This window comes from Vulpes vulpes, chromosome 5 (genome assembly GCF_048418805.1).
Source record: "Vulpes vulpes isolate BD-2025 chromosome 5, VulVul3, whole genome shotgun sequence".
NCBI classification, from domain to species: domain Eukaryota; kingdom Metazoa; phylum Chordata; class Mammalia; order Carnivora; family Canidae; genus Vulpes; species Vulpes vulpes.
In genome coordinates this window covers 129571255-129598334 of record NC_132784.1, presented here as the reverse complement: position 1 = coordinate 129598334, position 27080 = coordinate 129571255, and the positions used below count along the sequence as shown (strand labels likewise).

Here is a 27080-nt window from a genome sequence, read left to right as displayed (position 1 = left end):
TCTTTGACATCGGCCATAGCAACTTCTTTCTAGATATGTCTCCTAAGGCAAGAGGAGAAAAAAAAAAAGCAAAAAGAAAACTATTGAGACTTCATCAAAATAAAAAGCTTCTACACAGCAAAGGAAACAATCAACAAAACTAAACGGCAACCTACAGAATGGGATAAGATATTTGCAAATGACATATCTGATAAAGGGTTAGTATCCAAAATATAAAAAGAACTTGCAAAACTACACACAAGAAACAAATAATGCAATTTAAAAAAATGGGCTGGAGACATGAATGGAAGTTTTTTTCAAAGAAGACTTACAGAAGACCAACAGACATATGAAAAGATGCTCAACATCACTCATCAGGGAAATGCAAATCAAAATCGCAATGAGATATCACCTCACACCTATCTGAATAGTTAAATTTAACAACATAGGGAACAACAGATCTTGGTGAGGATGTGGAGAGAAAGGAACTCTCCTGCACTGTTTGGTGCAGCCACTCTGGAAAACAGTATGGAGTTTCTTCAAAACTTTTAAAATAATACTGCCCTATCACCCAGTAATTGCATCCTTGGTATTTACCTAAAGAATACAAAAATACTAATTCAAAGGGATTCATGCATCTCAATGTTTATAGCAGTATTATGTATGATAGCCAAATTATAGAAACAGTCCAATAATCATTGACTGATTAATGGATAAAAAAGATGTGAGATACCTATCCATCTATACAGTGAAATATATGTATATATATTTATATGTATATGTATGTATGTATGTATATAAGGAATATTATTCTTCCATTTGCAATGGCATTTGTATAGATAGAGCTAGAGAGTATTATGGTAGGTGACATAAGTCAGTCAGAGAAAGCCAAATACCATATGATTTTACTCATATGTGGAATTTAAGAAACAAAACAAATGGGCAAAGGGGAAAAAAAGAGAGAAGCAAACCAAGAAACAGACTTTTTACTATACAGAACAAACTGATGGTTAGCAGGGAGGATAGGGGTAGGGTGAGGGGTAAATGGTGATGGGGATTAAGAAATGCACTTGTGATTATGGAAATGTTGAATCACTGTATTGTACACTGAAACTAATATAACACTTTGTTAACTACCTGGAATTTAAATAAAAACTTTAAAAGATAAAAGAAGAAAATTAAGTTAAAAAATTTTAACAACACCCCCAAATAAAATAAAATCAACATACAAATATTAGTTGCATTTCTATGTGCTAACAATGAACTATCTGAAAAGGAAATAAGAAAAACAGTCCCATTTACAGCAGCATGAGAATGAATAAAATATGTAGGAATAAACTTAATAAGGAGGTGAAAGATTTGTACACTAAACACTATAAGACACTGATGAAAGAAATTTAAGAAGATACAAATGGAAAGCCATCCCATGTTCATGAATTGAAAGACTTAATATTATTAACATGTCTGTACTACCCAAAATGATCTATGGATTCAATGGCATCCCAATCAAAATACAAAAGGCATTTTTATGGAAAACCTATTATGCAATTCATAGGGAGCCACAAAAAAATCCCAAGTAGCCAAATCATCGTGAGCAGAACAAATAAAGCTGGAGGCATCACACTCTGATTTTGAAACATATTACAAAGCTACAGTAATCAAAACCATGCTGGTGTATAAACAGGCATATAGACCAGTGGAATAGAACAGAAAGCCTGGAAATAAATCTATGCCTATCCAGTCAGCTGATCTTCAACAAAGGTGCTAAAAATATACAGTAAGGAAATAATAGTTCTTTTAACAAATGGTTTTGAGAAAACTGGATCGCCATATGCAAAACCAAGAAACTGGACCTCTGTCTTACACCACATACTAAAATCAACACAAAATGCATTAATAAGTTAAATACAAAACCTAAAACTATAAAACTCTCAGCAGAAAACACAAGGAAGTATCTTTTTGATCTTGAGGTTGGCAATGATTTCACAGTTATGACACTAAAGGCAGAGTAAAAAAAATAAACAAAAATAAGTCAGACTCCATTATACTAAAAAACTTCTGCACAGCAAAGAAAACAATCAGCAGAGTGAAAAGCCATCCTGGAGAATGGGAGAAAGTATTTGCAGACCATACAACTGATATGAGGTTAATCTCCAAAATACATAAAAAAACACCTACAACTCAAAAAGCCAAAAAACTAATAATGTGATTAAAAAATGAGCTCAGGACTTGAATAGCTATGTACATGTATTTGGCTAATATGTATATAAAAATGGAACATGTACTTCTCTCACACACACTAGTCATGAGGTAAATGCAAACCAAAACCACATCATCACCTCACACCTGTCAGAATAGCTATTATTAAACAAAACCAAACAGACAAGTATTGGCAAGGATGTGAAGAAATGTTGGTGGCAATGTAAAATGGCACAGCCACTATAGAAAACAGTATGGAGGTTCCTCAAAAATTATAAATAGAACTACTATATTAACCAGGCATCTTACTTCTGGGTATTTATGTAAAGAACTGGAATCAGAAACTCAAAGAGATATAAGCATTCCCATGTTCACTGCAGCACTATAACCAACAGCCAAGAAACCACCTAAATGTCCATCAACACAGGAATGGAGAAAAAAATGTGGCATGTACTCACAATGGGATATCCGTCAGTCTTTAAAATCTAAGGAAATTCTGGGAGCCTGGATGGCTTGGTGGTTGAGTGTCTGCCTGTAGGCTCAGGGCATGATCCTGGAGTACCGGGATTGAGTCCCACATTGGACTTCCTGCACGGAGTCTGCTTCTCCCTCTGCCTGTGTCTCTGCCTCTCTCTTTCCCTCTCTGTCTCTCATGAATAAATAAATAAATAAAATAAAAAATAAATAAATAAATAAATAAATAAATAAATAAATAATCTTTAAGACAAAATCTAAGGAAATTCTGTAACATGTATAACATGCATGAACCATAAGGACACTTTGTAAGACAAATAAGTTGGTCACAGGAAGATAAATAGTACATGATTCCACTTTTTGAGGTATCTCTAATTGATGTCATAGAATCAGTGTAATGGCCCTTGTCAGGGCTTGGTGGGGGGGTTGGAAATGGGAAGTTACTAATCAAAGGGCATAAAGTTTCAGCTGAGCAAGATTAAAGAGTAAGTTGCAGAGATCTGCTATGCCATGTGGTACAGTAGCCAATATTGTATTTACACTTGGGTATTTGTTATGAGGGTAGATCCCATGTTAAGGGTTCTTATCACTATAACAATTTTACATAAAATAATTTTAATAAAAAATTTTTTAAAAAGGAAAACATGAGGGAAAATGTAAGTAAAATGATTATGGAATGCAATGTTTATTGCTAAACTCATTGATGCACTGATGAAAGATAAAGAAAGGCTAAAAGCAATTAACTGGCAATCGAAAGACCAGTGAGAAAGACAGAGTACCCTCTTGGTAGAAGGCAAAGAGGATCTGAAAACCATCTTGCTGTGGGAGTGCCTAGGGATCTGAGCATGGGCCCAGGATTTAATCACCAGAGTAGCAGAGCTCTAAGGGCTACATTCCAGACACAATGAGCTTTCAGTGCCAAGATTAGAACCTTGTTTGGAAAAGAATAGGACATTGATAAATGATATGGAGATAATCTAATTTGAAAATCCTGAACATCTCAAATCCACAAATTTCCCTGAAACTTCTAAGCCTTCAGAAGTGGCCCATCCCTCCCTACCAGGAGCTAGCACTCTGTTCCTTTGAAAATAATTCAAAGGCCTCTCCCCTGTCCATCGCCTAATCCCCAGAAACTCTAATGCTAACCTATTTTTAAAAAGAGTCTTTGCAGACATACAAAGGTAAGGATTCCAGATGAGTTCATCATAGATTATCTGGGTGGGCTCTGTATCTAATGAATGGTGTCCCTCTAAGAGACACAGAAGAGAGAAACATGCAGAGAAGAGAGGGGGAGAAGGCCACCTCTGCAGGTGGAGGCAGAGACTGGAGTGAACAAGGCTGAGGAATGTCAATAGTCACTAGAAGCTGGAAGAGGCAAGGAATAGAATCTCCTCTAGTGCTGAAGATCACAGCGCAGCCCTGCCAACACCTTGATTTCTTCTGCTTTCCATAAATATGAGAGGATACATTCCCATTGTTTTAAGTCACCCAGTTTGTGAAAATTTGTTATGGCAGCCCCAGGAAACTAAAACTTCCTTTCATAGGTACTGATCCCAAGAGGCAATTCCTATAAACAGTCTACACGCTGAATTCCAACTTAGTCTCTTCCCTGAGAACCTAGTCTGTGGCATGGGTAGTGGACTAGGTCAGCCATAGTCGAAGCAACTTTTCCACAATAAGAAATCAGCTGAATGTTTAATGTGAGCTGGCATGATTGAATGGAATCTGCTAAAGACCCATGGTTGGGAAATTAATGGCTCCTCAAAGACATCCACATCCTAATCCCCAGAATCTATGACTATGTCAGGCCACTGGGAAAAAGGGAGTTAAGACAGCCAATGGAATTGAGGTCACTAATCAGCTGACTTTAAAATGGGGAGATTACCCTGAATTATCTGAATGTGCTCAATGTAATCACAAGTGTCCTTAAAAGTAAAAGAGGGAATTGGAAAAAAAGAAAAAAAAAAAAAAAGAACCAGACAGATAGCAGCACGAGAAGAGAAGAATTGGGATTGAAATTGCTGACTCTTGGGATGGAGAAAGAGGTCACAAGCCAAGGAATGGTATTCTAGAAGCTGGAAAAGACAAGGAGTTGGATTCTTTTAAAGCATCCAGAAAGGAATGCGCCCAGCTGACACCTTGATCTTACTTAGGGCGTTGAAATCTATGTCAGACTTCTGATCTACAGAACCATAAGATAAAAAACTTGTGCACTTTTAAGCAACCAAGTCTATGGTAATTTGTTATAGCAGCCATAGAAAATGAATGCAAGTCCCAAATGTAAAGCTAGCCCTCCATACTCAACAATCCTCTCCTGATTTTTCTGAATTAGTGGTGGCTGGTGATGGAACTAAAACAGAGATCTCTCTTAGTCTCATTGTGCCTGAGACCAAGGCCTAAGGGGCCTGTTATCACCTCAGAACACTTGAAACTAGAAGATAACTAAAATCTAACTCCTAAGATGATCAAAGAAATAATCCTTAGCTGCCTAATAGTAAAGGATATACCATTTTGGGGGAAAGAACATTTGCTTCAGTATCTACTCTTTTATATGCAATGTCTGTTATTAAATTGTGGTCTTAGATTTTACACATGATGTATAATCTAGATTAAGAAAAAAACATCGATAGAATCAGACCTACAGATGCACATGACCCAGATATTGGACTTAGAGACACAAATTTCATAATATCTCATCTTAACCTTAGTGAGATATTTGGGGAATAATCTTTAATATTTTTTTTCAGCTTTACAATTCCTTCAGTTTTATTCCCCCTTATCCTTCACATTGACAAAAATCTAACGGCTTGATAAAATTAGCAAGACTGCAGAAACAGGCACTTTTATACCTTGCTGATTGGAATGGAAAAAAATACTATCTCATGGAAAATAATTTGACAATACTGAACAAAGCTACATATGTATGTATTCTTTGACTTAGATATTTCACTTCTAGGAATTTATCCTGTAGATACACTTTGAACAACATGAAAATACATATACAAAAGTTATTCATTACATCACTATTTGTAATCATAAAATATTGCAATTTGCTCCAATGCAGGAGACTGCTTTCACTGGCTAAGTCTGAGATAATTTGAGCATCAAGATAAATTAGCGCAATAATTGTTGATTAAATAAGTTTGGCAATACATACTATGGAGTAGGATAAACTGGTAAGAAAAATGAGGAAAATTTCTATGAACTGAAATGAATAATTTTGAGAATATATTTTACGTGAAAAACACAAAGGAGTACATGTACTATGCTATCTTTTTTATAAAAGTAGAAGAAAATTTCAATCTGCATATTTATATCTTTATATTTTTAAAAGATTTGATTGGTTTATTTGAGAGAGAGGGAGAGAGGGAGAGAGAGAGAGAGAGAGAGAGAGAAAATGAGGGCTGTATGCAAAGGGAGAAGGAGAAGCAGACTCCCTGCTGAGCAGGGAGCCCGATGTGATACTTAATCCCAGGACCCCAGGATCATAAACTGAGCAGAAGGCAGACACTCAAATGACTGAGCCATCCTGGTGCCCCTATATCTGTAAAATTTTGAAAAAACAAATACAAGAATGATAATACAAAAACTAATGAAATTGGCTACTTAGAGTGATTTAGGGATAGGGGAAAGAGTTACTCTTCCCTGAGTATACCTTTCCTATACAATTTTGACTTCTAAATTCATTTTAACATTCTACATATCTAATAACATTAACAAGGATGAGAGAGAATCTCAAACTAAATGAAAACAGTAACAAAGGGGCCTAACCATTTCCAATGAGTAAAGTGATTTGCCTGAGGAAGTTTTTCATTTTTCATGTGGTGAAATATACATAGCATACAATTTATCATTTTAACTATTTTTAAGTGTGTAGTTCTGTCGCATTAAGTACATCCATATAGTTGTGTGTTCATCATCACTATCCACTTTCAGAATTCTCTTCATCTTACAAAACTGAAACTCTGTACCTATTAAACAGCAACTCCCCACTGCTCTATTTTATTTTTGTTTGTTTTGAGAGAGAGAGAGAGCACACCCGCACAAGAGCATGCAGGTGCACCTGAGAACCAGGGGGAGTGGGGGAGAGAGAGAGAGAGAGAGAGAGAGAGAGAGAGAGAGAGAGAATCTTTAGCAGGATCCACATTCAATTTGAAGTCCCACAGAGAGCTTCATGACCATGAGATCATGACCTGATCCTAAATCAATAACTGACTGAGCCACCCAGGTGCTCTGGCACCACTGTTCTATTTTCTGTCTCTATGAAATTTGACTACTCTAGGTACTTCACATAAATGGAATCATATAGTATTTGTTCTTTTGTGAAAGGCTTGTTTTATTTGGCATTATGGTCCTCAAGATTCGTCCATGTTGTAGTATGTATCAGCATTTCCTTCCTTTATAAGTCTGAATAAAATTCTGTTTTACACATTAGTCAGTGGACACTAGAGTTGCTTCTACTTCTTGTCTATTATGAATAATGCTGCCACGAACATGGGTGTACAGATATCTCTTTGATATCTTGCTTTAATTGGGGAAGCATATATCCAGAAGTGGAACTACTGGTCATATAGTAATTCTATCATTAATTTTTTGAAGAAGTACCACATTGTTCTCCATAAAGGCTGTACCATTTTACATTCCCACCAACAGCGCACAAGGGTTCCAATTTCTCCACATCCTTGCCAACAAGTACTTTCTATTTTTGGTAGTACCCATCCTAATGGTAATAAAGTGGTATTTCATTGTGGCTTTGATTTGCATTTTCCTGATGATGAGTGATACTGAACATCTTTTCGTGTGTTTATTGGCCATGGGTATATCTTCTTAGGAGAAATGTCTATTCAAGCTCTTTGTCCATTTTTAAGCAGGTTGCTTGTTTTTATTCTTGATTTGTAGTTCTTTATATGTTCTGGATATTTATCCTTTATCATATATTTGGTAAACAAATATTTTTTCAGATTCCATGGTTTGCCTTTTGACTCTGTTGTTTCTCTTGATTCCCCAAAGGATTGAATTTTGTTGTAGTCCAATTTACCTGTTTAATTTTATTGTTCATGATTTTAGTGAGATATCCGAGAAATCATTGCCAAACCCAACACCACAAATCTTTTTTCTTATTATTTTCTTACAAGAGTGTTCTAGTTTTAGGTCTTGCATTTAGGGCTTTGATCCATTTTGTATATAGTTTAAGGTAAGACTCCAACTTCACTTATTTGCATATAAATACCCAGTTTTCCCAGCACCATTTGTTGAAAAGAATGTCCTTTCTTCATTGTATGACTTTGGCACTCTTCTTGAAAATCATAGACCATATACGTGAAGGTGTATTTCTGGGTTCTATTCCATTGGTCTGTATGTCTATCTTTATGCTAGACGCCCGAATAAGTTTTGAACACAGCACTTTGACTTCAATCTCAAGCAAAATAAGGTATACAAATCTTGACTCTTCAGGAGGTTCATTTGTTGTGGTGATTTGGGCATTGTGAAACTATTTTGTGGGTATTGAAGAATTGGACAAATGAGGGACCACAGTGAGGTTTTTGGGAGCCAGAGCAATATAGAAGGTAGGAGGTAGAGATAGAAATATGGAGCAGGGGAAGGCAAGCAAAACCTTACGTTGGATTCAAATTAGAGGCATTGGTATAAATTTATTATTTCAGTGACACTCAGACACTCAGTGCCAATGAGCAGATCCTAAGCCCAGATCTTCATTTCTAAATACAGTTCTCCACAGAAGGGAACCAGGGGTTCATGGAGAAGTGGCTTACTCAAAGGCTGGGGCAGGGAAACTATGAGATGAGCCTGGAACATCTTATTATGCCAGAAAATAAGGAAGTTCCAGAAGTATGATGAGGATGGGGCGCCAGAGTGGCTCAGTTGGTTAAGCGTCTGTCTTTGGCTCAGATCATGGTCCCAAGGTTCTGGGATGAGCCCCAAGTCAGGATCTCTGCTCAGTGGGGAGTCTTCTTCTCCCTCTGCTCCCCACCCCCCACTCATGCATGTGCTTTCTCAAATAAATAAATAAATAAATAAATAAATAAATAAATAAATAAAATCTTTAAAAAAAGAAGAATGATAAGGATAGGTAAGAAAAAAATGAAAGGCCTTTCACTGGCCAAGTCTGGAATAATCTGGACATTAGAGTGAATAAGAACAATAATAGAGTGAATAAATCATGAATCCATAAGTCCACACTGACAGTAGGTAATAAATTAACAAATATGTGAAAAGAAAGGGACAGCTCTTCCATAGAGTAGAATGCTGATTAGTAGACACAGTAGTCCCAATGGAATTAGAGAATCACCATTTGAAAATCATCTTTGCAAAGACAGATTTAGGCAAGAATTGCCGCGCACGCCAAATTAGGGGAGGAGGCGTCTGACAACAAACAGGATACATGCGTGGTCTCAGAGTATCTCCCTACACGTTTCTTATTTATCACATGTGGGGAAATAGTTGCTATATGGTGGAGAACACTGACAACACAGACAACTAGAGATTTATCAATTAGGGACAAATGAAGCGTGTTTAAATATCCAAGTCTGGACTTTGAGGAGGATGACCCAGGTAGCAGTGGTTGAGTGTCTGCCTTTGGGCGTGATCCTGGTCCCGGGATCGAGTCCCACATCGGGCTCCTTGTGAGGAGCCTGCTTCTCTCTCTGCCTGTGTCTATACCTCTCTGTGTGTATCTCTCATTAATAAATAAATAAATAAAATCCTTTTTAAAAAAATTAAGTACCTTTAGGAACATCTCAGTGCAGGCAGGTGGGAGGTCAGGCATGGCATGGGAAGCTGAAGAAACAGAAAATGGCATTTTGGGAAACTTAAGAACATGCATCTTATCTGTGCAAGGAGCTCTCTAACCAGGACAGCAGAGAGTGGGAGTGGGGTCTGCTGCCAGGATCTCCCTTCCAGAAGGGTTGCTGCCCCTCTGGGGGAGTGCAGTCCTCAGGCAGAGGGCTTCCTGGCCCCAGTTCCCACCTCTCCCCCACCACTCCACCCCAGTTCCCACCCTAGTTCCCACCCCTCCTGGCCACCCTCCTGCAGTGACTGGTGGGCAGAGGTGGAGTGGCACAGCCCTTATAAACCAGATGAGGACTAGGGGCAGTGCTCGTGATAGAGCCCCTCCCAGATTGGTCAAGACTCCACCAGGCCTGCCTGGTCACTGGACTTTCTCCTCTGCCAACCCCTGCTTCCTCCTCCTGCCTCTCGTGGCTCAACGCTCTCCATGGTTTGCGCCTGGACCTCAGCTTCTGCTTTGTTCCCAGAGACCCCAACCTGCAACAGGCTCCCTCAAAAGCTCCTGTTTTTTCTACTAAATTCAGACAGAAAATAAGGACAAATCATATGCTTATAAAAATACATTGTTTCAGAAGAAAGCAACAGATGAACAGACTGTTGGAGCTAATGAAAATCTTGTCTTTGGAAATCTGTTTGTCAGTTTTGTGGACTGGGGGATAAATTTTTCCCAGATGCTCTCTGGTAGGAAGCAAAAGGTTGGATCCTGTATTCGTTTTCTAGGCCTGCCCTACAAAAGAAACACAATCTGGGTGGTCTGAATCCACAGAAATGTGTTCTCTAGTTCTGGAGTCTAGAAGTCCAGAAAAAGTGAAAGGGGCCAAGCTCCATCTCCAGGCTTCTGTGCTTTTGCTGGTGGTCCTCTGTGTTTCTGGCGTGTGGCTGCATTATTCAATCTCTGCTTCCATCTTCCCTCTGTCTGTCTGTCTCTGCACATGACCTCTGTGTGTGTCTGTATCTCTTCTCCTTTCTTTATAAATATGGGTAAGGGACAGGTGACGCTGGATAGAGAGAGACAGGTAGGGGGTTGAGTCACCAGGCTCACAGAAATCCCAGGTGTGGAGACATTATAGACAGGATATTAACCAGAGAGAAGGGGACATAAAAAAAATCCTTCTTGTTTGTTCTAAATATAGATGAGATATTTTTATAATATTTACAAACACACCTCATTACTCTTAAGCATTATAGATAAGATATTTACCAAGTTCCCCGGTCAGTTTTCTATGAAAGATCGACGAAAAAAGCCCTCTGTGGCAACCCATTCAGGATCCCTCTCACTCTAGAGAGCCCATTTTGTTCTGTTTTCACCTTCCCTTAAGAAACTTTCACTTCACTTCACCCTTTTGTCTGTGAGGTGCATTCATCAACTCTGTGAGACAACATAACACAAACATCAGTTATATTGGATTAAGGGCCGACCCTATTCTCACAGGAATAGGAGTAGCTTAATTGCAACTGGGAAGACCCTATTTCTAAATAAGGTCATATTCACAGGTCCCAAAAGTTATGACTTCATCTCTTGTGGGAATTATAAAGAAGAAATTCCTCCTGTGTGTTTCTTCTCTGCTCTCAATGCTTCTGGCCACCAAGAAAGTGAGGGGTAGGGGCCTCAGGTGTTCCCATACCACACAATTCTGCAACACTGGCTGTGTGTCCTACAATTCAATTCAGTCATGACACCACCTACCTGGAGTTAGCATCAAATCTCACAGATTAAGGGCTCAGTCCCACGAGACCGCACCCCCTGCCCCACCATGCACACACATACTTCAGACACCAGTTCCAAGTCCAGGTTGTCACCTGTCCTGTGCTTCTGACCAACTGATTTGATATCAAGAGGTTCCCACATCCCTCTCCTTGGGTTCAAACGATTTGCTAGAACATCTCACAGAACTCAGGGAAACATTTTACTTACTAGATTGCTGGTTTATTATAAAAGGATATAACACAGGAATAGCCAGATGGAGGAAATGCATAGGGCAAAGTATGTGGGAGGGGTGCAGAGCTTCAATGCCCCTCCAAGCAGTCCTCTTTCCTAGCATCTCCTTGTGTTCACCAACCCAAATCTTTCTGGATCTAGTCCTTTTGGGTTTTTATGGAGGCTTCATTACACACACGCCGATGATTAAATCATTGGCCATAGGTGACTGAACTCAGGGGAGACTGTGGGAGTGGCGGGGGGCAGGTATTGAAAATTCAAGCCCTCTAGTTACATAGGTACCCTGACAACCAGCCTTCATCCTTACAGTTTTCCCAGAGCCACCTCATTAATACATATTCAAGTGTGGTTGAAAGGAGTTTGCTTTTGAACAACCAGCCACCCTTTTTGCTCTAATCACTTGGGAAATTCTAAGGGTTTTAGGAGTTCTGTGCCAGGAACAGGGCCAGGGACCAAACATCACATTTTTTATTATAAATCACAATATCACAGAGACTCAATTCAATCCATGACACATTGTGTCTTAGGCTAGTGGACTGAAGCCTGTTTAAGCCTGATAATATTGAACCATAGCAGTAACGCTGACAATAACACTCATGGAAATGATTCCTACCATCCCCATCCAACCTGCCTGATTCCTTGGAAGTGGCTTGAAACAGCAACATGTTGGAGGTCATTAGAGAAGAGAGGTGGAGTGAGGTGATTCTGAGATGTGAGAACAGAGAGAAGGTCACGTGGCCTCTGGAAAGCAAGGAGGCTCTACTGCAGGGGAGGAGGTGGGCAGATGTTTGGGAGACAGCACAATACTTAGTACAGGCCTCCTGCACATAACATCGTATCATGACCCTGGATTGGACTCCTTAGTCAGGAGCTTTCGCTGAAGTGCAAGCTGGCAGCGGAGGGACACTGTGGACATCCAAGGACAATTATGGTCCAAGGCAGGACCTCTACAGTGCTGGTGGCCACAGCTCTAGGAGCCAGCTGGGAGACAGAAGTGTAAGGGGTGGTGGAAGATAAGCTAAGGATGGGGAAGCAGCTATGCAGTCAAAGGCAGGCATATCCAGATAGCTATATTTTCATGAAATACAAATATGGGCAAATTTAACCAAAAAGGAGTTCCTTGAACCAAAAAGGTCTCTGCCAATATATGATAAAATTATTTGTTAAGAGGTTTTGAAGTACATCACTGCTACAAAGCTGGGGTTGTCCGAGCTGAAAAACTTTTGATAAAATAATCCAGCCCTTGAGGCAGTTAAGAGGGTATTGCGGGCGCCCAGACGAATGTGCTCATACCCACACTGTACATGGAATTTTTATAGCTTATCTGTGGATAGAAAATAGCTGAAAATATTTGTAGCAACTTGTCCCCTTCTTCAGAAAAAGGTGAAGCTAATTAGAATTTCCATTTTGTTTGGCTCCCTGACCTCTCTATTGGCTTGTAAGCCATTAGGTGATGTTCTAGCCATTTGTTTGGGATACGGGAGTTGTTTTGCATCGACTTTGCAAAAAAAGCATCCAACATGGTGTCAAAACACGTTACAGTTATTAGGCAATTTAATACAATGTCATTGCTTTTCTTAGTGGCCAATGGCTCTGTCTACGAAAAACAAAGCTCTTGCCTTTGATTTAGTATTTTGGGATGCATTAGTGATGCATTATTAATGTAGCGAGGAGGTTGCTATTTTTAGGCCTGGTTAAATTAGGAATAGAAGAGGGTAGCCATATAGGCAAAATTTAGTATGTGGAATTAAAATGTACATAGCTGGGATAATTTGAAGAGTTGACTATGAATCTGTGCTTGACGGTTTTCGCTTGAAACGTATAAGATAATTGGGGATCCCTGAGTGGCTCAGCGGTTGACCGTCTGCCTTCGACCCAGGATGTGATCCTGGGGTCCTGTGATCGAGTCCCACATCGGGCTCCCTGCATGGAGCCTGCTTCTCCCTCTGCCTGTGTCTCTGCCTCCCCCCCCGCCCCCGCTCTCTCTCTGTGTGTCTCATGAATAAATAAATAAAATCTTAAAAAAAAGAAATGTACAAGATAATTGGTCAAAACATACATCTTTTTATTTTATTTTATTTTTATTTTTTTAACATACATCTTTTTAAAAGAATATCCTCCTTATACTGCTAGTTTAACTTTTGTGAGAGAAAATAAAATTGTCTCTGAGTCTTTGAACAAAGAGGAAAAAGTATAACAACTACTCATGATTTGGTTGGGGCCCAAATCCAGTTAGGCTCCGCGAAATGTTGAAAAGAAATGCCTCCTTCATTAGATACAATAACATAAAGAGGTTGTGGCTAATTAGAATATGTAGCATGTATCAAACTTTTCTAAGTGCTCGCAAAGAGCAAGACACAGTTAAAAATGGATTTAAAAATCTCCTTCCTTAACAGTCTAATTGGACTCACGAGATAAAAAGGCAAGGATAAAGCTCTGTGCCATTAAAACATATGGAAAATGAGTTCTGTGATAACATAATAGTAATTCTGGGCCTATTCCAAATTACCAAAACCTATCATAATTCACATTTTTGACTTATCGACCAATCTCAAGTGCAATTTGGGAGGAAAGAAGGTAAATTGGAAGTTAAAAATAATTCTGGAAGTCTACCTGGCTTGGATGAAAATCTGGAGGTGAAGTCATGAAACTTCCTGTGAAACCTACCTGAATAAATGTTAACTATAACTTGACCCTAAGCTTGTCTTCATTGTCGGAAAAGATTGGGGTTATTCTTCATTAGTAGAGAAGTCTACATGGAACTGCATGAGTCACATTTTTCCTTGACTGAGGAGAAAAATGGGTAGGAACGGGGAGAAAGAAATAGAAGCAAGCAAGGAATGTTGGTGGGTGGGCCCAGTGGTGTTGGGGAGGAAAGAAATGGACACAGAAGCACGGCTCCTACAGCTCTGGAGGTGGAAGGTGCCCCCCCGAGATCACCTGCCCTGTGGACTTCTGCTGTGTGCAGAGGGATCCAAAGCACTGAAGATCTTCCTCAGAGACAGAGGCAGGGAATAAAGGAGTAGCCTAACCGGTGAGGCTCGGGGCACCCCACATCCTCTACAACCAAGCAGGGGTCCATCTGATTATTATATTTGGGTTCTGCATAAGATTTTGTATGAAAAAAGCCTCTACGGTATGGCATAGCAATATTTAAAAATCACTGGTGTTGGAGTCCCCTTGCACGCACTCCTGTTCCAGGAGCAGAATTTAGGAGAAGACACAGCTGCAGAATTACGAGAAGAAGTAGCTAAGGATGGATGCTTGATATCTAGTCTCACCTATACATGCATTTTTTTCCCCCCAGCAAATATTTACAAAGCACCTACTAAGTAGCAGCCACCGTCCTTCGGCAATATTCCAGGCCAAATGACCCACCCACATAGCAACCTGAAAATGGACACCGTTTTACCTCTCAGCCGGAGGGGAATGATTTGATAGGTTTGTATATAACAACTTTGTAAATAGAATTATTAAGAAACCACGAGCTTCCTTCCCCATCCATATTATAGAACTAGATTTGGGCATCTGAATGATGAGAAAAGCTAGCCATTTGTAATGTTAGTTCAAAAGATACTTGCTGCGTTCCAAAAATTGGTGGGAGGATAGCTGCAAGGAGGGGTAAAAGCTGGTGCAGGGGGAACTGATGGCTTGGGCCCTGAGGAAGCAGAGGAAAAGAAAACCCAGTGCTTGGAACTCTGTCCCTTGCTTGTTAGAAAGAGCGCAGTGATGTCCGCAGGGGAAGCTACAGGCAGGCCCAGCATGAGAGCAGAGGCGGCTTTGGAGCTCATAGGATACAAGTGGCCATGGACTGATATGCTCCAGAACATTCTAGTGTATTCCAGCATTCTGTGGCTTGTATCCTCATGGCAAGATCTCAGGGTACAGCTGAGGTTCTCAATCTCACTGTTTTAGAAAGCTGATTCAATTCCTGGCTTCTGAATGGTCTTTTCTATGGAATGTTGACCAAGAGAGGAATATTCTCTTTACCTCCCTCTGAAGTAAACTCCTATTTACTTGGGATGTTGGAAGAAGGGTGAACGACTCATCCAGGTTTGCCCAGGACTTTTCTGGCTTTAGGACTGGAAGTCCTGTGTCCGGGAAACACCTTCATTCTCAGGCAAACGGAGATGACTAGTCACCCTAAGGAAATAAGAGCCAAGTGAATAGACCGGGTATTTCAGGAATAAACCATTGCAGACATTAGAGGCTTAAAACCACTTTCATTTTGTTTACGTACCACGCTGCACTCTGCTGGGATCAGCTGGGCGGTTCTTCTGCTGGTCTTAGTGATGATCCTGTGGCTGCATTCAGGCAGTGGGTCAGTTGGAGGCTGGGGTTCCCCCTTTCTGCCGTGGCCTCTGCAAGGGACTTTTCACATCAGGGTAGCTGAACCTCTACATGGTGGCACCAGGCTCCCCCGAGTGCCAAACCTGCGTAGCTTCTTAAGGCTTAGGGCTGCAACTGGCACAATGTACTTCCACTCTATCTTATTGGCAAAGGCCAGTCACAATGCCACTGTAGTATCAAGGGGAGGGGACTTCCCAAGGAGTGAATACTAAGGGGTAGTTCATGGGGTGGCAGGACGGCTACGGCTGTGACAATCTACTCCAGAGGCAGAGAGATGCTCACTGGGATTCACAGGTTTCAGGTGCCTGATTGACCTCTGACTGACCTCTGACCTGCTTGCTGGGCCACCTCCCTTACTGCTTCACACTCTCAGACCTGAATACAAATAGCTTCCCCATTGGTCAGCGTCTTCAAGAGCTCTGGGTAAGGTGCACCACCCAGTTATCCCTATTTTTCTTACTTCTGGTCAGCGCACTGAGCATGGCGAATCCCTGTTAGGGTCGCCAGAAGGTTTGCCTAGAAAAACAGATTAAGAGGCCTGGGTCTGAAGTGAGGCAATAAAGGACCTGATTCTGCCACGGGACACTTCTGGGCAAGTAAGTGTCCATGCCAGGGCATCTGATCCGGGTAGGACCGCACAGGCCACCAAGCACGGCATCTTGCTTAAAGGGACTGATCCCTTCTCAACACGCAACCTCCCTACCTCGGAGCCCACGTCTCCTCTTAAGGTCTGAACAGGTGTGCGCACCGCTTCCCTCTCTCCTGCAGCTCTAAGCCCTGAACTGACTTGGATCCCCACCACCCCCCAGCTTTCCTCCCTGGGCTGTGAGCCTCCAGGGCACAGGGCAAGGCCTGGCTTTCTGGAACACACAGGTGGGGAGGGGTGCACTCTCTAGAGAGCCCCCCCATCAGAACACCTCCAATCTTGGCTTCCCCATTCCCGCCCCATCTTTCCCTGCCTCTTTTCCCTTTTTCTCTTTCTTTCTTTCTTTCTTTCTTTCTTTCTTTCTTTTTTTGCTGGAAAGAATGGGGCCCCTCTCGGCCTTCCCCAACACAAACTGCCTTTAAGGAGCCTCGGGGCTGCCCCAGGGCCCTGGGACCGCTGCAAGGTCCTGTCCCCTCTGGCCTCCCAACCTCCTCTAGCCCCACTGTGTGCACCCCCTGGGCCTTCTGACTTCTGGCTCCATCCCTCTCATTTCCTCGACGCCCGGCTGGGTACCCCGGCCAGGCCCCGCGCCTCCCGCCTCCGCTCTGTCGCTTTAAGTGGGTCTGGGCGCTGCGCCCCTCCCTCACCCCTGCCACCGCTCCCCCCTCCTCCTCTTCCTCCTCCTCCTCCTCCTCTCCTCCTCCTCCACCTCTTCCTCCCCTCCCCTCTTTTCCTACTCCTCCTCCTCCTCTCCCCTCCTCTCCACCCTTCCCCTCCCCTCCCACTCCTCCCACTCCTCTCCCGCTCCTCCTCCTCCCCTGCTCTCCTGCTCCTCCTCCTCTCCCGTTCCTCCTCCTCCTCCCCTACTCCTCTCCCGCTCCTCCTCCTCCTCTCCCGCTGCTCCTCCTCCTCCTCCCCTCCTCTCCTGCTCCTCCTCCTCTCCTGCTCCTCTTCTTCTCCTCCTTCTCCTCCCCTCCTCCTCTCCCGCTCCTCCTCCTCCTCTCCCGCTGCTCCTCCTCCTCCCCTCCTCTCCTGCTCCTCCTCCTCTTCCGCTCCTCCTCCTCCACCTCCTCCCCTCCTCCTCTCCCGCTCCTCCTCCTCCTCTCCCCTCCTCCCCCTGTCCCGCTCCTCCTCCCCTCCTCCTCCTCCTCTCCCCTTCTCCCCCTCTCCTGCTCCTCCTCCTCTCCCGCTGCTCCTCCTCCTCCTCTCTTCTCCTGCTCCTCCTCCTCTCCTCCTCCTCTCCTGCTCCCCCTCCTCTCCCGCTCCTCCTCCTCCTCCCCTCTACTCCTGCTCCTCCCCCTCCTCTCCCGCTCCTCCTCCTCCCCTCCCCTCCTCTCCTGCTCCTCCTCCTCTCCCGCTCCTCCTCCTCCTCCTCCCCTCCTCTCCCCTCCTCTCCTCTCCTCTCCTCCTCCTCCTCCTCCTCTCCCCTCCTCTCCCGCTGCTCCTCCTCCTCTCCCCTCCCCTCCTCTCCCGCTCCTCCTCCCCTCCCCTCCCCTCCCCTCCTGCTCCTCCTCCTCCTCCACCTCCTCCTCTCCCGCTCGCCCTCGCCGCCGGCCCTCCGCCCGCTCCTCCGCCCGCTCCTCCGCCCGCTCCTCCGCCCGCTCCTCCGCCGGACCGCAGCCATGGCCGACATCAAGACCGGCATCTTCGCCAAGAACGTGCAGAAGCGACTCAACCGCGCGCAGGAAAAGGTCAGCGCGGGCGGGGGCGGCGGGGCCGGGGCGGGGCGGGCGGGGCGGGGGTCCCCCGGGTCCCCCGGGTCCTCCGCGCCCCCGAGCCCCCGGGCCCCGCTCTCCCGGGCGGGCGCGGGCGCGGGCGCGGGCGGCGGCAGGTGCGGGGGGAGGCTCGTCCGCCGCCCCGAGCGCAGCGCATCCCGCCGGCGCCCGCAGCCCCGGGACCCCGGGACCCCGGGACCCCGGGCCGACCTCCTCGGGGCTTCTGGGCGACCGGGCGCCGCAGCAGCGACGCGGGCAGCGCGGAGCCGCCCCCAGACCTGGACGGATGCGGGGGGCGTCGCGGAAGGCAGGGCCCTGCGGCGCCGGCCCGGGAGCCCGGGAGCCCGGGAGGTCGGAGCGGAGCGGGGCCGCGGGCGCGCACTGTGCCCGGCGCTGGTGGTGAGGCGCTGCTCTCGCTCTCGCTCTCTCTCTGGACTCTCGGTGGGTCCCTTTGGACGCCACTGTCCTCTGGAAGGTCAAGAATCCGTGTGACCTGAACCTAACAGTTCTTCTCTGCACATTTCTGCACAAAGGAGGCCGTTCTAGTGCATTAAAAAAAAAAAAAAAAGAAAATCCACGCTGCACGTACAGGTTGGGCTCCCTGGGGGTTTACAAGCTCCTCAGCGAATCGGCCCCCCAGTAATTTATTTTTCTCTCCCAGAGAGGGGCGCAGATGAATCCCGGGTCTATGAGCAGCGGGGATACGGGGCCAGGCTCTGGGCTTGCGGGGCTCCCCCGAAGCCTCGAGCGCTTCATTTGCGTCTCCACTGAAGGACATTCCTGCTGCAGCTAAAGCTTTGTGCTTGGAAGTGAACCCGGGCGAATCGAGCCCCTGGCTTGTGCCAGCTGAGCCGGGCTCTCCTTCGTGGGGCAGCGTTTTCCATCCCTGGGATTCTGGGTCTTTGGTGTTTTCCTCTTTTACTGGAAGTCAGGTTTGCCGCCTTGCTCAAAACCACAGTGAATTAATTTCCTTCTTCAGGCCCCAGCTCAGGCTGCTCCCCAGTCCCCATACACCTGGAAGGGCTGAGAAGGGGGCCCTGGTCCCCTTGCCAGTCGGTCCCCAGGCCCACAGGCTCTGTGGCTGCGGCCAGTCCCTCCCTCCACACATGCACACTCTCCATGCAGTAAGAGGATTGTATTTCTTTTAATATCTACCCAAGCTCATCCTGAACCAACGTGATCCTCCTCCTGCTGCTCCTTCGCTCCTTCGCTCCTTGGGCAGCTGAGTTAGCAAGGCTTCCTGGCCTCTGCCAGTCCCTGCTTACTTGTCCCCAAAGTAGCTAGGAACCGTGGGGGATCCCAGCCCGGTTTTGTCATCATTTTTCCATACTTCATTTTACCCACTTGTAGGTATTTCTCCCCACCTCTTCACTTCCAGGTGATTTTTTGAATCTTTGGTCTGACGCTTTTTATTGAATTCATTTTCCATCTGTGAAGGAATTTAGTGATAGAGTCTGTCTTTCCCCATATTAAATGATTGCTTCATCTAGGTCACCAGCTGTTAATATGCCAAAAATAAATGAAAAGAAAATGTAATCTGTCTTATAGAGCATTCAAGCCCTTACGAATAATTGAAAACTCACCTTGTCACTCTTAAGTGTGTATTGTGATTGTGGTTGTGGAGGGTGGTTACTTTTCCAGGGGAGTGGAGGTTTAAGGGAGGCTAGCACAGGGCTTCAAGTGTCCTGTTTTCTTCCCCCCCGGGGAAAGTTGCTGATGCAGAATGCCTGCTGCACCATGTTTAGGGGGTCAAGCCCCGGAAAGGCTGAGAATATGGGTTTTACTGGTGGGTACGCTCTTGCCCTTTTCCTGAGTCTCTGCAGCACAAGGGAAAGGGCATATGGGAATCCAGGTCAGGTAGCCCAGCCAAGCCCAAACAGAAGCTACTGGAGAGTGGGAAACATAGTAAGTTGCTGTTGCAGGCATTAGACATATCCACCCAGTGATTCCTTCCTTTTGCATCTTTGTACCATGCCTCTTCTCTGATGCACAGAGTTCCATTGCGATATCTGTATGCCACATGTGTTCTTGAGTCCTTGACTCATTTTTACAGTCACATTTTCTCAAAAGAGAGTCTACTACGCCCTTGACTTTCTCATCATCTGTGCTATACCCAACAGTTGGATGCATTTTGGCTCCAAATGCATGACCGAAGCTACTTTTAGAGGTGTCTTATTTTTTTTTTTTTTTATAAATTTAAAATCCATTTTTTTTTTCTCATTGAAGGTCTGTGAAGGTCCAGTGGAGAAAGAGTGAAATATATATAAGCAAGAAAAAAGCTACCCACAAAAGTAGGATAATCATAATTACTACCCAGAAATTTCACAGTCATTTGCTGTATAGTCTAGTAGATCTTTTCCCTATGTACATGTATATATTTATACAGCAAAACAGTCTCATACCTATAGTTTTTTAGCTGTTTATTTCACAGTAGTGATGTTACATGATTATTAATAGTCACGAACATACTTGAGTATGTACATATTTTCTGTCAACATTTTAAATGACTGAACAGTATTGGAATCCGTGGATTTTAATGAATCTCCTGTTTTTTTGGACATTCAGTTTCTAATGTTTCTGTATATAAATACAAATCTGTGGGAAAGAAAACTTATAGGGAAAATGTTTGCATACCCTGAAGTATTTCCTTAGATAAATCACTAGAATTATTATGTCAAAGGTATGCTTATTTTTCTTATAGCTAGATTGCCTTTCAGAATGATTTTATCAATTAACATTCTCACCAGGCGTATGTGACACTTGCCAACACTGGATAATAAAATTTAGAATGATCTTTAGCTGTGTTATTGGAAAAAAATTAATTCCTATTTATTTCATTTGTTTGGTTATTAAAAACCAAACACTTTTGTATTCCCTTTTTTGTTTTTCATTTGTGAATTGTGTATTTATATTTTTGTCCATTTTGTATAGCATCTCCACCCTTTCTGTGTAAGGGCAAAAAGTATTAGTTCTAAAGGTTCCAAATATGGTTTCTTCCTTTTCTATTTACTTTTTTTTTTTTTTGATGAGTGTTTTTTCTGCCATAGAGGATGTTTATGTTTATATTATGTTTATGTTTTAGGTATATCTGCTTAAACCTGTCAATTGGTTTTGTGTGGCTTCTCTTAGGTGTTGAATTAATCAGGGCCCTGTCACTTGTAAATATCAGAAAACTCAATTCAAACTGGTTTAAAGAAAAAGGGGAATATAATTACTAAAAATAAAAGCATGGCTCCTGCACATAAATGAAATTTTTCAAATATAAATATGTATTTGTATTAACTATAAATATTCTTGTACATAGGTGTATATATAAATGTATGCATTTGGTTGCATTACATATATTAACTAATTAAATTCTATGAGGTAGATACTACTGCTGTCTCTATTTTAAAGATGAGGAAGGGGTTAAGTGACACGCCCAAGGTCATACAGTTAGTAAGTAGCAAAGGAGAAGTTTGAACCCAAGCAGTCCAGTGTGCTTTCCCATTACATGATACTACCTCTTATAATTAATGAAAAAGACAGGGGTAGACAAACTTCAGACCTATTGGAACCTGGAGTTAAACCACAGACATCAGGGCTCACATGCCTTTATCTCTACTGTCCATTCTATCAGCCTCATTCTTGGGCATGTTCTTCTCTCTTAGTGGCAAAAGGGTTGTCAGCAGCTAGACAAGAGCATGGTTTTTCCTTCAACATTTACAGAGAACTCAGTGTAGCTCTCATTGGCCTAAATTGGGTCCTGTGCTTCTCCCTGGGAGGAAAAAAATCTCTCTGGCCAGGGACCAGGACCACATAAGTTGGATTGGGCCAGAGTCACAAACTACTACTGAAGCTGGGATGGAGATGTTCCCCCGGGACCATATGGACTGCGGACGGAGAAGGAAGGAAAGTCAGAATATAGAAGGGAGAATGAATATTGCACTGACAAAATAAAAAATATCCACTAAGGGGCACCTGGGTGACTCAGTTGGTGAAGCATCTGACTTTGGTTCAGATCATGATCTCAAGGTCCTGGGATGGAGCCTGTGGCTGTGCGCTCAGCAGGGGAGTCTGCTTGTTCCTCTCTCTCTCTCCCTCTGCCCCTCCCCCCAGTCGTCCTCTTTCCATTTCTCTTAAATAAATCAATTAAATCCTGAAAAAAGAATCCACTGAGGCATACTTACAAAAGTCTGTGTTTATATAAATAATCATCTATCTAATAGTGTATAATATAGTATTTATTTTAAAGACTTCCTAACAAATTAATATATGCAGCTTAAAAAATCTAATATAATAAAATAATGTAATGTAAAGGGCTTATTATGAAAAGTAGTAGGCCTCTGTCCTCTTCCTTCAACCTCCAGTCTTGTTTCCCTAGAAGTAGCTATTATTAACCTGAACATCTCTCTAAAATATGCTTATATAACTACTTCTTGATTTTTTTCTTATTTAGTGAAGACAGGCAAAGATTTAGTTGTCTTACATTCATCTCTTCTACATCCTCTAGTCATAGATTATAGCAAAGATTGTTGATTGCCGAGGATTATATTTTTAAAAATTAAGTTATAATTTCTATTGAATAAATGATATAAATCTTAAGTATTCCACTTCATGAATTTTTATGTTTATGGATATCTGCATGGTTATCACCCAGATCAAGTTACAGGGCATTTCTATCATATCATATACCTGTCATCCCTCAGGCTTCTCCAGTTTTTTGTCCTTTTAAATTCCTTTAATTTAAATTCCTTTACTGTCATTTCCCTAATAAGCATCTTTCCATGTACCTATTGGTAACTTTTATACCTTCTTTTGTGAAGTGTCTGTTAAAGTGTTTTGCCTATGTTTTTTTTTTTTTTTTTAATTTGGGTTCCTGGTCATTTTATTATTGATTTGAAGAACTTATTTATATATTCAGGATATGAATCTAGTCAAATACACATTTTGCAAGGATTTTCTCTCAGAAAGTAGTTTCCCTTTTTTGCTATCTTAATGGTGCCCTAGGATAAACTGAATTTTTAAATTTTTACGAAGTTTTATCTGAGGGTTAAGTTTTTCCTTTGGCTTTTTGTTTTCCCTGGAGTTAATTGCCTTTTCTTATTTGTTTATTTTTCTATGAACTATTTAGAATTACTGTTCTTACTTCATCAGATCTGTCAATGTCCATCAATATTATTGTCAAGGGCTCAATATATAAAATAATGTCATTGTTGTTTTTTTCAACTGAAGGGCCCCACTGATCCACTAATGATCCCTCCTCTGTTTTTGTCCTTGTATGCTCATACCTTTTTTATTCCTTTAATCATTTAGGTGGGTTTTTGGAGGAGATGGAAATAAACACAGTCAGTCTGTTTATCCATAAGCCTTTTTTAATTAAATATTTAATCCCCCTGAGATTTATATTTTTGTTCATCTTCTTCCTTTTGTGCAATTCAGTGAGATTTATTTGGTCTTAACCATCCTTGACTTCTGTGCATTATTTAAATTGGAAACTTTAAACATTTTTAAACATCTAAATGTCTTTTAACTCTTGTGAGCAAGGAAACTTTTGGTATAATATGAACCGCGTTAGGCATTGTTTTTGTTTCTTTGTGTTTTGTTTTAATAAGAGAGTTACACTACTTTTTTTTTTAAAGATTTTATTTATTTATTTTAGAGAGGGAGAGAGAGAGAGAACAGGTGGGGAAAGGGACAAAGAGGGATAAGCAGGCTCCCCACTGAGCAGGGAGCCCAACATGGGGCTCAGCCTCAGAACCCTAGGATCATGACTTGGGCTGAAGGCAGACACTTAAACAACTGAGCCACCCAGACGCACCTAATTAAATTTTTTTTTAAGATTTTAAAATTTATTTGAGAGAGAGAGAGAATGAGAGCAAGTGCACACATGATGGGGAAGGGGAGAGGAAGAGGGAGAGAGAATCTTAAGCAGACTTCACACTGAGCACAGAGCTGGACTATGAGCTGGGTCTCATGACCCTGAGATCGTGACCTGAGCCAAAACCAAGGCTTAGATGCTTAACCAACTATGCCACCCAGGCACCCCTGCACTATTTAGATTCTAAAAAGTGTCCAGTTTGATATTCTTTGTGCCAGTTTACCTGCCCCAAATGAAAATTTCATAAATCTTAGATGCAATGTTTTTTCATGCACTACATCTTCCCAACTAAGTTGAAGGTGCTTGAGGACAAGGACCAGATGTCTTGTGAATTGTACATATTTGGTGATAATGTATTGATTTGACTTTCTGTGTTCTTGCTTGTTTATATTGCACCCCTGCAAAGCATCCTTCCACATTATTCTTTCTCTCTCTTTTGTGAAATTATCATGAGGATTTCACTATATGTATCACTGACATTTTCTCTGTCATCTTGTAAAGGCAGTAGATCAAATAAATAGTCTTACAGGTTCTGTACATGGTAAGAACTCCAATATTGGGTTGAAGTGAGCTAACTTGTCATTTTTATAAGTCAAAAGTCAAATACTGGTAGAGTCATATGGTTCAGCCCTATGTCAATTGTGTGATATAGCAAGAAAAACAAAGTTGTTTCCTTACATATACCTAACTATGTAACATTTATGGGTTTTAAAAAAATATGTTGCCTTGCTGATATCTGCAGTTAGATTTGTTCTCAAAGAGAAACATTTTGTTGGTGTTTCTGTGTGTATGTGCTTGTGTGCATGTGTATATGTATGTTAAACGTAAATTGAGTAGGAGAAGGAAGACCCCTCTCTGTCCAGGAACTTCTTTCCTTGGGACCCAGGGCCCTGGCCATAGAAGAGTAGCATTTATGATCACATTTACATCTGAAGAGAATTTGGAGACTGAGTTTCTGAGGCAATCCAGGGTTCCCCTCTTTCAAATTTATCTGAAAACTTTCTCGTAGCCTGCTTCTGCATTGTACAAGCTTCTACCTTCCCTTCTACTAAGATCATTTTTCTCTGGGTGTATTAAAAACTGCCATAATGGGCAGCCTGGGTGGCTCAGCGGTTTAGTGCCACCTTCAGCCCAGGGCCTGATCCTGGAGTTCCAGATCGAGTCCTGTGTCGGGCTCCCTGCGAGGAGCCTGCTTCTCCCTCTGCTGGTGTCTCTGCCTCTCTCTCTCTCTCTCTCTCTCTGTCTCTCATGAATAAATAAATTAAAAAATCTTAAAAAAATAAAATCTGCCATATTAAAAGTAATGCTTAGGAGGACCTTCTTGACAGAGTAAGGCTTCCTTCCTTCCTTTCTTTTTTTTTTTTTTTACATACATTCAAATGCTCATGCATTTTTCTTTCTCCAGGAATTAATACAATAAGGAATCAAAATTACAGGAACTCAGATTTTAACATCAGTAAAGGTTACCTTTCTCCTTTACAGGATAACATATTGTATGTGTGGTGTCTGTATGTGTGAGATTCAGGAGTCATACTTTAGATGTCAACTTGTCTATGGACCAATACAACTTAAAATACCTGAGATATTTGCATAAATAATATGTCCCACTTTACATAGGGTATAAAATGAGGTTCCATTTCCTTGAATATTCAAATTAAATGATTTGAACATCCCATCCAATACATGATAAGTATCTTTAACTCCTCTTTGGGGTTCCTCTCTTGTGATAAGTTCAGCAACCCTATGGGGAGTCCCCTCTCTCTAAAGGAGTCCATGGTTTTTACTCTGGCCTTGTGGAAAATCATCCCAGAAGGGTGTCTAGAATTCAGATGTCATTTTCGTTTTCTGGGTGAGCACTGTAGTGATCAAAGAACACAGCACTCTCACTATTGGTTCCCACAGAAAGGACAGGGTTTTCTCTCTCTAGGTTATCTTCAGCTATGGTCATTCTGTGCTGCAGCATGCCTGACTCCAATATATGAAGGCTTTATCATTTTCAAATACATCTGCACATATATACACATAGCTCCCCTGCTCTAAGATTTCCATGATGCCAGCGTTCCTGTCAGGAAAGATTTGATATCATCAAACAATGATTATCCATTCTATGCCACTGCACTCTATTCCATTTCTAAGAAAATGCTTGTGAGAGCATAACAAATGGATCTCAAGACTACAGTTTGAAAATACTATCCTAGAGGACATCCAGCATCTTTTTCTATATGTTGACTTTCTTTTGGGTCACTTCAGTCCATTCAGGAATGGGTGGATGTGAGTATGTGTGTGTGTGTGTGTATCTATGATTAAGTTTCAATTTTTTTTTTCATGATAGTCACACAGAGAGAGAGAGAGAGAGAGAGAGAAGAGAGAGGCAGAGACATAGGCAGAGGGAGAAGCAGCAGGCTCCATGCACTGGGAGCCCAACGTGGGATTCGATCCTGGATCTCCAGGATCGCGCCCTGGGCCAAAGGCAGGAGCCAAACCGCTGCGCCACCCAGGGATCCCCTTAAGTTTCAATTTTTTTTTAAAGATTTTATTTCTAAGTAATCTCTACAGCCAAGATGGAGCTTGAATTCACAATCCCAAGGTCAAGAGTTGCATGCTCCACCAACTGTAAAAAGATTTTCACCTTACTGTTCAAACATAATTTTAATTTTTTAAAAGCCATTTCTAGGGGCTGTCTGAGTAGAACTTCTAAGGAAATAAGGGCCTGTGGGCTTCTTTGAGGGGAATAACACATGTAAAGATTTCTTGTGTTGCAGATATAATTTTCCAGGTAGTTTCAATAATGCCTAACGTTTATTTATGTAATGAAAATGCCATCGTCACAGAGTTGAAAAATTTACTCACGAAAGAATATAGTAAGACTATATACACAGCATTATGCAAAATTAAAGTGATAGTGTTCTCAATTTCTTGAGAACATATCCATGGGCCAAATTTTAATATACAAATGCTGGAACCTCACTCTTATTGATTTAAAATCTAAATTTAAGTGTAGTATTTAAGTAGATACATTTCTTGAATACATATTGATCAAATCTCTTATTAGGAATGGTGTTTGATAAAGCCATGAGTAAGATTGTAGTTTTGAAATATTCTGTATGCTGTAGG

General features: G+C 42.2%; 1 protein-coding gene across 4 annotated transcripts in view; it reads left to right on the top strand.

Moving 5' to 3' along the window:
- Nucleotides 1-17641: 17641 nt before the first annotated feature.
- AMPH (amphiphysin) overlaps nt 17642-27080 on the top strand; it is a 220300-nt gene continuing 210861 nt past the window's right edge. For 2 of the 4 annotated variants that reach the window (XM_072760036.1, XM_072760035.1), the window contains exon 1: nt 17881-18082. In XM_072760036.1, coding sequence (XP_072616137.1) covers nt 18014-18082 — 69 coding nt within the window. In that variant the 5' untranslated portion in view covers nt 17881-18013. Of the gene's footprint in view, nt 18083-27080 lie in introns of all 4 variants that reach the window. The other 2 variants (XM_072760037.1, XM_072760034.1) reach the window with 2 other exon arrangements.